Below are 13,981 nucleotides of genomic sequence, written 5' to 3'. Positions count from 1 at the left end.
TTAAAGCTTTCAAGAGCTGTTAAAACTCTTATATGCAAAGCTTTTACTATATAGATTAAATGCAATGCAATGCGCATAATTTCAGCCCGTGTCATTGGCATTTAAAGTAAGCAATGCATTTGCATTAGCCTGTATGAGACAGTGTGTGTGTGTGTGTGTGTGTGTATAGGTGCGTGTGTATGAGTAGCAACTAAATTATAATTAAATCCATGCTCAGTGCTTAGTGTATTGGCGGCGGCGTGCGATCCGGCGCACGCGGCCTTAAAAATTTATTGGGTACATGTTTTTTGATGTATTCATTTTCCTGCAGCTCGTTCTGCTGGCGTCGCTGCAATTGCAGCTGATGGTGATGCTGCTTGCGGCGTCGCGCCTTAGATGTGCCGCCACCGCCTCCTTTGAGAAAACTAGGATCCCCGTACAAACTGTTGCCCACATAGCTGAGCTCGGTGGCATTGCGACGCCAGCTGGTTGTTGGGCAATTGGTGGCGGCACGCCAATCGGGCAGCTGAACGCCGAGGCGACGGCACTCGTGGGCATACGCCGCAAAGCTGTCGCAGTGACAGCTGCCCGTGGGGCACTCGCAGACGTCCATGCGGCAGGAGGCGATGTAGTTATTGGGATTAAGTCTACTATCACAGTTTCCAAATACTTCCGAGACGCGCAGAGGCCGGCAGTAGAAGTTGGGCTTACGCTTGTTGCATGTCGGCGGCGCCACAACATTCTCCCTCACTCGCGAGCACGACTTGGGTCCGCCCACCTTCCACGAGTTGGCAAAGTGCCACACCTCGTTGTCGCCATGCGCCCGGCCATCCCTGCCCGTCAGATCATCCCGTCCGCTGCCATTGTAATTGCCGCACAGTCCGCACAAATGACCCTTGTATTGCGCCGGCACCGACACCTGCAGAAAGTTGTTGCCATCCCACTCGATGCTCAGCCCCAGCTCCGTCCTCAGCATGATGCCGCCCTCCGCCAGACGCTCAATACTCACATTATGACCATGTCCATTGCTGTTGCCGCTGTGGTCCGCGTAGGGCAGCATGACACGCGTCCCATTGATTTTAACTCGCAGCTTCTGGCCGAGATTGATGCGCAGTCCGCGCAGCTTAAGTGTGACCGTCTTTGGCCAGGATGAGTGCCGAGTGCCACGCCCATCGTTGGTGAGGCGTATGGAGAAGTTGTGGCCATAGCAATCAGCAGCCAGCAAATACTTACAACTGCCCTGAAATTTGACAAAGCAATGGGATACTTTAGAAAAGGAACAACTTCTTACTCGTGCTCTAGAAAATATGTACAGGTACAGGGATATAGCTAATGTTGTACAATGATTATTATTTGATGCCAGTTTTCTTTGAACTGAATATCTCAACTGATACTCGTTATGTAGAGGACGTAGCATAGACTGGAACGAGGTACCACTACACAAGCACATACTAGACGAGATTCGTTTAGTACGTCCTCGTTTATTCGTACTTCCTTTCAGTCATGGCTGCGTCCACTCCGTTACGTTACTTTATACGATTTGTGGAAGGCTATTTACTATTTTTTATTTAGTATTATTTAATTAATTACTCGAATGAAAACACGTCTGACTTCGTCGCTGGTTTAATTTGGAATGACCAATTGGTTTCTTAGAAATTTAATGTGACTTCGGGCCTCGTTATCTGACATTTGAAACAAAGATACTTTGCTTGCGAATAAATAGAATTGCATTGTACCCGGCATTGTCCGGCTCTGTTCTTCTGTATTAAGTTATTAGACATCTTACTCCTCTTAGAAATTACGTGATTCGGAATTGCAATAAGTTTCAGCGATATTTTGTCACAAAAAAAGGTTTGTTTTAAGAAACAGTTGAATTTTCTTCTTGGTCTTTGAGGTTTACTTGCGCTGCATTGCCTGGCTCTCAGAATTTACATTGCTAGGACTTTATTTCTAGTTCAACAAGCTGTAATGCTACTACAAAGCTTCACTCTATCAGGGCTTTAGTCTTAATCAGGCATAAAAGTCAGAATGTTTGCACTTAGCGGGTGGTCAAGTTGACTGCAGCTGTCGATATCGGAGGCAGCAAATTCAGCTAATGTGAATGGGCCATAAACTTAAGTTGGCTATGCAAATCAAATGGCCATATAAAAGTCTGTGTTAAACGAGTAATTTATACGTTAGTTTTATAAGCACGACGAGCATTGCAATTATATATCAATTGAAATCAAATGGATTATTTATATATGCCCATAAATGTCAATTCGGGTTACGCTAACTATCGTAATACAATAATTATTGTTGTTGTTGTGAAAGTAGAACTTACTTGGAAGCTGAAGAATTTACCATCGAAGGTCTTGAAGTGAGGATCACCGAAGACTGTGCAAGTGCCGGCAGTTTCCAGGCACTTGGGACAGCATTCGCCGGGTGGACGCTTCAGCTCCTCGTTGGGTCGACACTTGACCGGCTGGCAGCGCATCTCGGAGCAGCGTATGTTGCCGGCAATGCAACGACAGCTGCGGCAGGGATCCATATTCCAGGTCTCGTTGTTCATGTACGTCACACCCTGATGGGAGCACTCGCTGCGCACCTCGGCCACAATGCAGCGGGGACAACAGCCATCGTCCTCCTGAAACTCGGGCGCACACTCCAATATGGGGCAAGTGGCGCGCTGGCAAATCGAGGTGCCGTTCAGGCAGGTGCAATTGGTGCAGCGATCCGGCGTAAATTGTGTCTTGTCATAGTACAGATTGTTGTTGAATATGCACTTGCCTGGCGAATTTAAAGAGCATATTCGTGAGCAAAAGCTAACATTACCAAATTCTAGGCTCCGCTTCGACTCACCTTTGACCGCGCGAAACTCGCGCTGCACCGTGCAGCGTGGGCAGCATTCGTTGGGCAGCTGCTTCTGCTTCGATTTGGGGCACTGCAGCGTGGGGCAAGTCTTCTTGGCGCAGCTCAGCTTGTTGCCGCTGCTGCATTGGCAGACCAAGCAGCGATCGTCGATCGAGGCGACAACCTCTTGGCCTTCGGCAACGGTCTGGCCATTGATCTTGCAACCTGCAAAGTGTACAACAACAAAAGCAATAACAACACAATTTTCATCAGACAACGGTTTAAAAAGCGTATATTTCTTCTGCTTCTTTTTTTCTTTCTTTTTTTGTGTGTTTGTTATTGGGCGAGAGCCAAGAAAATTTCCACATGTCTAAACGGGTTTCCAAGCGATCTATTTGCATAGGCAGAGGGCCGTGCGTACCAAATATACCCTACGCGCATTAAAGTCGTTTTGGCAGGGTTTCATAATGTTGTAACATTTTATGTCTAAAGTGTATATTATTTGGTTCTGCAACCTGTCTGTTAGTTTGTCTGTCTAAGCCTATTAAACCTCAGAGTCCATTAAAGCTAGGGACAGCCAGTTTTAAACCAACTTTCTTTTATGTAAAATAAAGATCCTTTCAATATCAAAGCTTGGTTTTTTGATAAATTGAAATTTAATTTGAAATTATGTTTAAAGTATAGTTAAAGATAGGGAAATAAAATACATTAAATTTATATGTGACTTTATATATTTGCATGTATGCAGCTATCATTTCTTATTTAAGAATAATTTTTGCAGGGTATCTCCAAGTTGTACACAATATTTCTTTATATCGTGCTGCTTTGTCGAACATTCTCAACGAATTTCATAAAATTTCGATATGTAAAGAAATTTTTTGAGAAAACTATTTGTTGCAGGGTATCTGCAAGTCGCATACATATATTTCAGCTAGTTTGCTGCTCTTTTTTTTCTGAACGCAATGCGACATTGTCGATTTAATAGACAATTTAAAGCCCATAAATAAGCAAATCGTGCATAGTCACAAAATAGATAAAAAAAAGGGGAAAAAACGTTGACCATCTGTGCACAAATCGAATTTTTTGGACTATTTTGTCAGACGATCTGACGAATTAAGAGGCACTATTAGTTAGTTTTTGGCTAATTTTAGTGACTGATGCCAAATGAACTGGTTGAATGGACTGAACCTGTTGACAAACAGTTGGGGGCCAGCTACTTACCCTGACATGTGGGACAGCATTCGCCGGGGCGTGGCGCTGTCAGCTGGTTATCGTCGCACTGTGAATAACAAATCTGTGTTGTTTCGGTGACAACACTGGCGATGCACTTGTACGTCTTGCAGGGTTCATCCGGATCGCTCCACTCAGCGCCGCTCGCATAGGGCACACCGCGATACATGCAGCCTATTTAATGGACAATAGTTAGTTACAGTTTAAATTAAGTGTGCGCAATGCGTTCCACTTACCTTTGCACTTGCGACAGCAGGTGTCATTCGAATTGGAGTCGATCAGAAAGCAATCATCAATTGACGGGCAGCTCTTGTCACATTTCACAAAGCCATTCTGCAAAACGCAAACACATCGTTTTCGTTAGCCACATAAATTAGACGAAGCTCGAAGCCCTCTTTAGCCCCCCTAGTCTCATGTGGCCTATGCGCTTAGCCATGTGAGAGCTTGCTGTCAAGTGCCCAGCGGATTTGTTTACCCTTCTGCTCTTCCCCGTACCCCGCGCTGTGGCTACACCTGCAGTTGGTGCAGCTTTTGTTGACTCGCTTTGTCGCTCACACAAATTGCATTTGTTCAAGCAGCTTGCACTCTGACCTTCAGCAGTCTTTTATAATTTATGAATGCAAACGAGTCAAAATTATATGGAATTGAGTGCACATTTTAGGGCGTGGTAAACGGCTTAAACCGCGCCATAGCCGACACCTTAGATGCGCTACAAGTGAAGTTTCTTTGGGAGGGGCATGTTGTATAATGATGCTGATGTATGTTTATGGGGATGTTGGAAAAGAGTAGGACCAGTAGGGAAAAACCTTAAGGTACATAAGAAACATCGAAAATAATAGAGGTTAACATTGAAGTGTTAAAAAACTACGTAGAACTGAGCATATATATGACAGCATGAAAGATTCGCGAATTTGTTTTTGAAATGAATATGTAGAAGAAGTTGAGTATCAGAGAAAGGATGCAAATGAAGGACTTGATAAAAAGAACTGGAGAGCCACAGACATAAGCAAAATCTGGGTGCTCAGACAGGACTGACAGGCTTAGATGATGGATTAGGGGAATCTACTTATATTAATAAAAAGGACTCGAAATGATAGAGCTCAGTTTACGGCTTAAGCCAAGTTTGGTTAATCATTAAACTTATTCGAGCTATTAACATTCATAGTAGCATTTAGACAAGTCCAAGTTGAATAAAAAAAAAGGATTGCATTGATTGGCAAACGGGTAGCTAGCGGCTTTATCTGTCCAATTGGCCTAGACTGCGGCCGGTTGTTGTTGTTTTTTATGTGCGACTTTTTGCCTCGTGCTCGCATATTTTGCACAATTTTGCACAGTTTTTTGTTAACGACAATGTTGACAGCGGCAAGCGGTGCATTAGAATTGATGTCGATCATAAGTCAAAAGCTTGTGGCAAGGCTCTGGCAGCTTATGCAACACTCAGCCATGGCTAGCGAGCAAGCCAACTGGCTCAAATCAATGGGCGGCTTTAACCCTTGTGTGCATTTGATGCCAGTGACAGGTTAAGCATTTTCAGCTCAACTCTAGACTTGAGACAGAGACGGAGACGGAGACGGAGCCGGAGATGGAGTCTAGTGCTAGTGTCTGCTCTGAGGCTGGGGCTAATTGTAAATGTATCTATAAATCTAGATAGATGTCGTACCAAAAACAGGCAAAATATTTTACTAATTTGTATGCAGTTGCGGCTGAACAATGTCGCGGCTCAAATGTGTGTGTGTATGTGTGTGAGTGGTGTGTGTATGATGTGTGTTTGGTGTGTGTGCTTGTGTGTATAATTTAGTGCAAGCAAACCAGATTGGATCTCAATTTGGATGGGGCCGCAACGTCGCAACGTGCAAAATTTGCAATTGTTATGAAAATTGTGTCGAGCGGCGTCGAGTCGAGAGTCGAGAGGTATTTTTTTTTTATTATTATTTTTTTTTTTTTGCGGTTCCGAGATTTTTATCATCGTATTAGTTTAATGGCAGTTGTTAGTTGGAATTTTAATGGCACCTTTAGTGCGGGCATCGTAACTCTCAGTGCCATAATGCAATAAACACTGACAGATTGAAAAGCACTTCGGCATTATAAAGCAACAACAACAATAACAGAGGGACAACAAATCCAAAATGTTGACAGCGGCTGGAAATGAAAATGTTATAGTAAGGTAAGGGGCAGTCAGACAAAGTACAAATGCTCTTGAAAAATTGAGAGATTGAAATGTCTGTGAAGACGACGACGCTCTCTACGCATTTTCAGATGCTGTTTTATGCTTTGAAATTCTTTCTTTCTAATCTGGAACCGGTATAGAAATATTTCAGACAACATGAAAGTTAAGCATCGCCAGAGTCGTCGACGTCGACGTCGTCGTCGTAGTTGTTGTTGTTGTTGTTTTAGTTTGATGTTGTCTAGTAGCTGCTTGCAAAGGTTGCTATTAAAAAAAAAACACAAACAAAAAAAAGAAAAGGCGCCACGAAGGCAGCCAAGCGTCCCGGACCCGGCAACGGACAAGCTGCTAAGTAGAGGCTGAGATTTTGTTGTTGTTGTTGTTGTTTGCCAGCGGCAATCACGAATGCCAAAGCACATGTGCGTGTATGTGTGTGTGTGTGTGTGTGTGTGTATCTATGTGTGCCACAGTGGCAGAACCACATTTGCAAACGGCCTCCAACGACCTTGCGTTTGACAAAACATGATCAGTTTTAACACCGTCCATTCGGCAGCCGCCACGTCTCCATTCCCGCATGCCCCCCGCCGCCGTCACACAGCAACGTTCGCATCCAAGTGAGACACTCAAACCGCTCGCTAGTCGCTTGCTCTTGTTGGCCTGTTGAGCAACTAAACGTTTGCTAGCCAAACTTGGCCAAGACTCTGATCTAGCCAAAGACTCGGCCTGTAGACGCTCTAGACTCTGTTAACTTGGCTCGCTGCTGCGCCTCATAGAATATGGTAATGACAAACTGTGCTGTTTATATTCTTTTTTTTTTGTTATGTTCATATGTGTATTTTGTCACTTGTGGGCTAGTTGAAATCGCCTGTTGGCCAGTTGGCTTTGGCTGGCTGCAACTGTGGCTGGAATTGCATTTGGATTAACAGTTGTTGAAATTCCTAAAGCAATGTGGGATATCCTGTATGTAGAGCTATTAAGTTGTTTTCTATTTTTAAACTAAACCGATTAAGTTATTTAAGTAGTTTTTAACTGTGCTTTTTAAAAAGCAGTTTTAAAAAAATAATTTATCGCTGTGGGAAACAGATGTTTGTCTAGGTAGGGGTTTTTTTTTTTTTTATATATTGTGTGTATTTGCAGGAGTGGTAAATATTTATAGACTATTTATTATTATTTAATTTATTCATTCTTCCCGAATACCTTTACTGTTCTAAAGCGGTTTCACAAGATCATAAACTTTTAACTACTTCCTTAATGCGCTGAATGTAGCAAATAATAAATATTAATATAATTTTTGCGTCCTTTTAACTGCTCTAACTGAGTCATCACGTTATTAAAATAATCGTAAAGAATTGTTTCATACCACACAAGCTGTTTATACGGACCACCTACAACTTTTGAGCCCAGTCTTTTGAATGCTTTCAACAAAGAAAAAAAATGGAATTTGCAAATATCAATCGTAAAAAATCGCATGTTCAATCAACTGGCAGAATGCTTAGACAAGCCAAAATAAAAAAATAATAAAATAAAAAATTTAATAAAAAGAACAAAAAATACGCCCAAATCAAAGGCTATTCGGAAGGCAATGCGTGGATTCAGCATAATTTTCACATAAAAACCAAATTTGTTAACAAATTCAGTTGCGAAAAAAAAAACACACCCCGAAAGCAGATGAAAAGCAGACAGCGGGCAGACAATTTGTTTGATTGTCCTTGCCCGGGGATGGAAAGACAACACACTGTACTTAATATGCGATATATATTAAGAGATTTAAGATAATAAACGTCAGCCATAAAATATCAGCGAATCACCAAACGCGTTTGCAAATATTACTTACAATGGGACTGAAAAGCGAGTGCGAGCTGTGAATATGAATGTGTGTACACAAGAGCTGGAGCATGAATAGAAGTAATCATAAAGTGTGTGCTTTATGGCCTAACCGAATTATAGCAAAGCATTTGCAGGGCAATTCATTGCCCAGCTTTCACACAGCTTTAAGAGAGCTTTAAGTGGGCTTTAAGAGCTGTGCTTAAAGAGCAGGCAACAAAATTAAACAAATGCGTTCAATTGATGCCATCATAAACTTTAAAGGCGCGCAGTCGCAAAATGTGAGACAGACAGAGATGGAGAGAGAGTGAGAGAGAGAGAGAGAGACAGAGTGCAGAGCGCGGCAGTGGGCAAGCGGGACAGGTAGCTCAGTTAGAGCAGGCGCAACGCATGGCGCCATCAGTTTAAAGTGAGGTGGCGCCAACATTTATTTTTTCTCCTTTTTACTTTATATACTTTTTTTTGGTTACGCCCACTTGACAACAGCAACAACAACAACGGCAGCAGCCGCAGCATCAGCTCATGACTTGAGGCTATACAACAATCGATCGACCGCGTCGCAGTCGGCGTCGCGAAAGCTTCTTGGCGCTCAAATTGGAGCAGCGACGTTTAGCAGCGCTTAGCACAAATTAGCAACAGGCATGCAGCCGCGATCTGGCAACGCCAGCGACGACAGCACGCGCTGCCGCTGCCGTCGCCGCTTAATGACGACACGACACGACGTCTTCGCGGGCAGCGCTTTGTGTTAGCCCTCGTCGCGGTAGCGGTAGCCGTTGACGGCGACAAAAAACACGGCGCCAAGTGTTTGTCAAACGATCGGCTAACCTGTGGTTAACGTTTGTCATGTCGCTGCAAACCCGTTTGACGACCTTGCATCATAACAATTTCAGGCGAACTCCAAGATGCGGCCTGTGCTTTGTAAATAACAAAACAACAAAACAAAAGCAAAGCCAAACAAATGCAAACCAAAGCCAAGAAACAAACGGCAAACATTTTATGCCCAGCAAATGCAAACAAATAATTAACGTTGCTTTGCTTATATTTCAAAGCAGTCTGGCAACGCTCATTAGCGCTATTTATTAGCGTTTGACATGTCAAGTGTGCTATAATAAGCCGAGCGCTTTAACTGTTTGGGAATTACACACATAATTTGAAAATCAACTGTAACGACTCGATCTTGTTTTGACTGACTTCTCTGTTGTGATTGATCATTAATTATATACATATCTTTGGTTATTATTTACGTAAAACTTTACATTTCTTGTTAAAAAAAAAAACTTTCGTTTGAAGAATTTTTCCTCTTTTACCAAAATATTTCGTTATACTTTCTATTAACAAACTATTTCGTTATAATCCCTATAAAAGTCGTCTGATGCGTGCTTGCCGTTTCTTATGGGGTCTGAAATTTTCCATAATGTGCCAGAGTCAAACTAGTTTTGGGTTTTCAAATGTAAAATACCATAGCTAGACAAATTACGCATACGCACAGTTATCTTCAACATTTACAAAGTATGTTCTTATTTATGTGCACAGATGTCCTGTCTGTCCTGCGGCCTGTCTCTCGGAACATTCTTTTGGCATTGCAATTTTTGTTTGCTGCCGCAATTTGCTGTCTGTCGAATGTAAATATTTGAAATATTTTTCTTTTTTTGGGCGTTTGGGGATTACGACTATATTGTGCCGTGGCCGGCGTCTGGCAGGCGTTGCGAAATGTGCGACACATGGCCACATCCACATTGCATCCGTTCTGCACATGTCCTGGCTGGACACTGGCGTCGCTCATGCAGCGCACCAGACAGCTTCAGCGACAGGCTCCGCATAAGATTTATTTAGTATTTGTATCTTATTTCATAGATTGCTCGGTCTAAGTTCTATTCGGGTCAAAGGCTGTCCAGTTTTGGCTGGCGCAGCCCTTTGGAGCCGCCTGCCTGCTGAGCGGCAGCAAGGAAAATCTCAAAATTACATTGAGCAGGAAATTACTTAGTTGGTAGCAAGACCTCCTTGTGGACTCACCTGGCATGTGCACTTGAAGCATTTGGAGTTTTGTATGCCTTTGATTTGCACCTCTTCACCTTCATTGGCGCAGGATTCCATATCACCTGTAAGCAAGAAAGTAGCAGAACATATTGTTATTGAATGCAATTCGTTTTGAGTTGTTGTTCGAGCTGCTGTTCAAAAATGCCCAAAACAAACTTGTCAGCCATAAATTCTTAGAATCGTCTCTCGACAACTGCAATTTCCTGTTATTTTAGTACTGACGCTTCTCAAATAAACCAAATAACAAATAACCAAATATTTAATTTACAATCATGCATAGCCGGAAATTGCCCACTGACTGAGATGTTATCCAGCACGTGACCCGCAGCGCTCTTCCAAACAAAAACCAAACAGGTCAAAGAGATTAGGCCACTTTATCAGCATTCTGTGTGTGCTTGTGTGTGTACCTGTGTGTGTAACCAAACATGCCCTGCCAGATGATGATCATACAGCAACACACCTCCTTCTACCTCACCTGCTGCTTCTCTCTTCCCTCAACTCCTTGGGCTGCATTTTGGGTTACTCTTTGTTTGGTTTACCTTTTTCTCCTCTGGCACCGGCGCTAAGTCAAAGTAGCAAGCGCCGCATGTTAAACATGTTCCAGAACACAGCACAGCACAAAAAGAACAATCAAAAGTGCTATTCGAAAAAAGACTAGACTCAGAAATACCCTGTACTGAACATTTTTAAACTTATAAGATATAATAACATATCATCAACCTAAATGTTTATTGAGCTACACTATTTTATGCATAGTGAGATAGTATTAGTTTGGTTAGGTTCAGGCAGCAGGACCTTGCTTCAACAGACATTTAGAGATATTGCCTTAGATCCTAGTTCTTTCAAATGATATCTTATCTTGATAATAAACACTTTTAACAAAGTTAAAATACCAATTTTGAAATGTCTCTAAACCGACAGAGATCTAAGTTTCTTCTCATCATACCCTCTTTGAGCAAACTACTGTGCACAGGGTATTACAAAGTAACGATTCGAAACGATACAAAAATGAAACGCAACAAGGCAAACGGAAACGTCGGCACAGCGACCCCAGGCTGACTTGCAGGGCCCGTACCAATGCCCGGGGCTGGCTTTGTGGGACCACCTGCAATGTGCTGATAAACACACATACACACACATACACACGCAACGTGGACTCAGTGTGTTCGTTGATAAATGAAGACGCCGGCGCTACACACACAGATGCATAAGGAACATAAAAGACACACACTCACGAGTTACAGATACAAAGATACAGATACAATTGCAGATACAGCAGCTTCAGGGCTGCGAGTGGCCCCTTTGTGGGCGGCTCTGCTCGGTTTTAGGCCCAACTCGGCATTATCAACGTTTTGTATCTCTTTGGTATTTAGCTTCTACACGAAGTGATTGTTATTGTTGTAGCTAGTTGTGGCTTTTGTTGTTTGATTTGTTTTCCTGTTATGCGTTTGTATCCTGCTGTGCCCTTTTTGTGACCACCTTCATTCATAAACAAATCCATTGGCGCTCCAATGAAGTGAAAAAGTTATTTAGTTCCTATTGGAACTTTCTATACATGGTGGCAGAGCGACTGTGAACGGACGCGGTTCGTTCCCTTCTCTTTTGGCTGCCCATCGAGCGGGCGGCAGTTAATGAACCTTGTTCAAGTAACCCGATATCAAAATTGCAATACGTTTATCTAATTTATGCGATTTTTTATTTCATTTAACACACACTGAAATGCCATAAAAAACCCACTCAATATGTTTAAAGAACACGACAAAAATTAGAAAAATAAAAAATAGAAAATAAAACTAAAAACTGGCAGCGATCAAATACGCTCAGTAGCCGAACAGCCGGACAGCTGGCGACGCCGGACGCTGGCGTCGTCCGATTAATCACAATCACAGATTAAGCGCCAGCGCGACGTGTTGGGAGCGCCAGAGCGGCACGTGTGGCCAACAGCTAAGGTGAGCTGGGGCAGGGAAAGGGGCATGGGCAGCGGCAAGCGGTAACGGGCAGCCTATACGCCCGACTGTACGTACGTACGGCAACAGCAGCCCGTAACGGAGCAGCTGTGGCTGGTGTGTAAAGGTGAAGGCTAACAAGTTGCAGGGTGAAACTGTCAAAACAGAACTCTGCTGGAGCGTCAGGTGACTCGCTTGACAATCTTAATTGATTTCCATTCTATGGAAATGATCTTGAAACTGAAAACTAGATTAACTATGTGCTGTGATCTGTCAAAGAAAACTAAAAACTAGTTACATTAAATGCCACTAAACTAAAGATCCAATTCTTAAACAGATTGTCTGTGTTTTTGGTCTGTTCCGAATGATGGCTAGTTGACTAAGACTTGAAGTTAATTAGAATACTTCTACAGCTTTTCACTGTCATATTTAATATTGTATTAAATATCATACTTAATATATATTTATCATATTTAATGCCTTTAGAGTAAAATTTGGGGCATAGGCTTCGAATTTTAGACATTAATAAGCCTAGAATACAGGCATGGACTCTTTATCCTGCTTTTAGTTAATTGCCTCAATGGCTGAGTCCCTTAACCAGTTGATTTTCTGAGAACTGCATTTTTAAACGTAGCTATTGACAAAAAGCAATGCCTTACTTCACTGATTTATTGGTAATCTTGCTCTCTGTAATAGTCCTAATAATAATATAATTAGTTGATATAATACCTATGTCATTCGTATGTCTTATGATAAAATAAATTTTTTTAGTATATATTATATGTATTATTAATAATACTATCAAACAATGTTTAAGTAAAAACTTAAAAAAAGAACTAGCTTGAAACAAAGCAAACAAACCCCAATAGGCTTTACGAATGAATTGTCTGTCGAAAAAAATAACTCAAGTAATTAAGTTATCTACTTATCGGCTTTTAGTAGACTAAAGTCAGCTAAGTATTTCTTAATACTTATAGGAAAATCAATTATTTTAGAATAAAAACCCCCAAAGGCAGCTACATGTATATATATACATATATGTACCAACCCAAGCAACTGAGGTATTTTGCCCACCTTGTCGATCTACTCAAGGCAGAATTTTCTTCATCATTTCTGTACATAATTAATAGATATCGTAGGCATTTCGACTCACCTGAAAGGCCTTCTCGAAGTCCAGCTGTCACAGATTGCATTTGAATCAGGACTAACATAACAATAAACACGAGGATACGAATTCTGCCTAGAAAATCTTTTTGGCTCTTGTTGTTAATTCTGTGCCTTTTTGCTTGGCCGTGATATTCTGTGTTGCGTGTTGTTGTCGTCATGGGTTGTTGTTGTTGTTGCAGTTGTTGCTGGCCAATTGAAGACGTACAACATTTCCACATGGCGTTAGATTTGCAACACATTTTCGCAATTTGTTGGCGCAAGCTCACAGAAATATGCATCAGTTTTTATTACTAGAAAACGAATTTTGTGTATTCCTGGTAGCAGTTTTTGTAGTTGTTGGTGTTGTTGTTGTTGTGGGATTGCTGCTGCTCTTGAAATATTGCTGAAAATATAGTGTTAAAAAAAGATCAAGCCGGTCAGTTTAAAAATATACAGAGAAGGCGCCAAGATAGAACTGAAAATAGAAAAAACATTTTTTTTTTTTTGTTTGGTTTTGTTTATAATTTGTTGCCCGTGCAGGTGTTTCATACAACTTGTGGACTTTGTTATTGTGGTTGTTGTTGCTGTTGCTGTTGTTTTGGTTTTCAAAAATTGTAAGATAAATTTGCTCGGGATAAATTAATGCAAGCTGGTCGTCAGTCAGTCAGTGAGACGGTTCTGATCCGGCCAAATGATTTGCACTTGCCGCCTAAGGTCTAAACAGAAACCATTTGCTGCTAACTGATTTGTTGTTGGTTTTTCGAGGTTTTCGGTTTTCGAATTTTATGATGCCTATCAAGATGAGGCCAGACCAGGCCAGGCC

General features: G+C 41.9%; 1 protein-coding gene across 2 annotated transcripts; it reads right to left on the bottom strand.

Annotated features, from left to right (window-relative positions):
* Positions 1-201: 201 nt before the first annotated feature.
* LOC115761043 (BMP-binding endothelial regulator protein) lies at positions 202-13,536 on the bottom strand. Of its 2 annotated transcripts, XM_030702658.1 has the most exons (7): positions 13,166-13,536; positions 10,043-10,128; positions 4,278-4,374; positions 4,033-4,215; positions 2,821-3,036; positions 2,303-2,748; positions 202-1,219 (listed from the first exon to the last, which is right to left on the bottom strand). In XM_030702658.1, exons 1-7 carry the CDS (start codon positions 13,455-13,457, stop codon positions 221-223), a joined length of 2,319 nt encoding a protein of 772 aa, XP_030558518.1. In that variant the 5' UTR covers positions 13,458-13,536; the 3' UTR covers positions 202-220. The 2 variants fall into 2 exon arrangements, 1 of the variants encoding a protein (XP_030558518.1); XR_004017705.1 differs by lacking the exons at positions 2,303-2,748; positions 2,821-3,036; positions 4,033-4,215; ... (1 more) ...; positions 10,043-10,128; positions 13,166-13,536 and adding an exon at positions 1,570-1,650 and having other exon boundaries at positions 1,139-1,219.
* Positions 13,537-13,981: the final 445 nt, after the last annotated feature.

Source organism: Drosophila novamexicana, unplaced genomic scaffold (assembly GCF_003285875.2).
Source record: "Drosophila novamexicana strain 15010-1031.04,08,12 unplaced genomic scaffold, DnovRS2.1 tig00000462-arrow-pilon, whole genome shotgun sequence".
NCBI classification, from domain to species: domain Eukaryota; kingdom Metazoa; phylum Arthropoda; class Insecta; order Diptera; family Drosophilidae; genus Drosophila; species Drosophila novamexicana.
The sequence above is the reverse complement of the archived record's forward strand: the minus strand, read 5'-3'. Positions and strand labels throughout refer to the sequence as shown.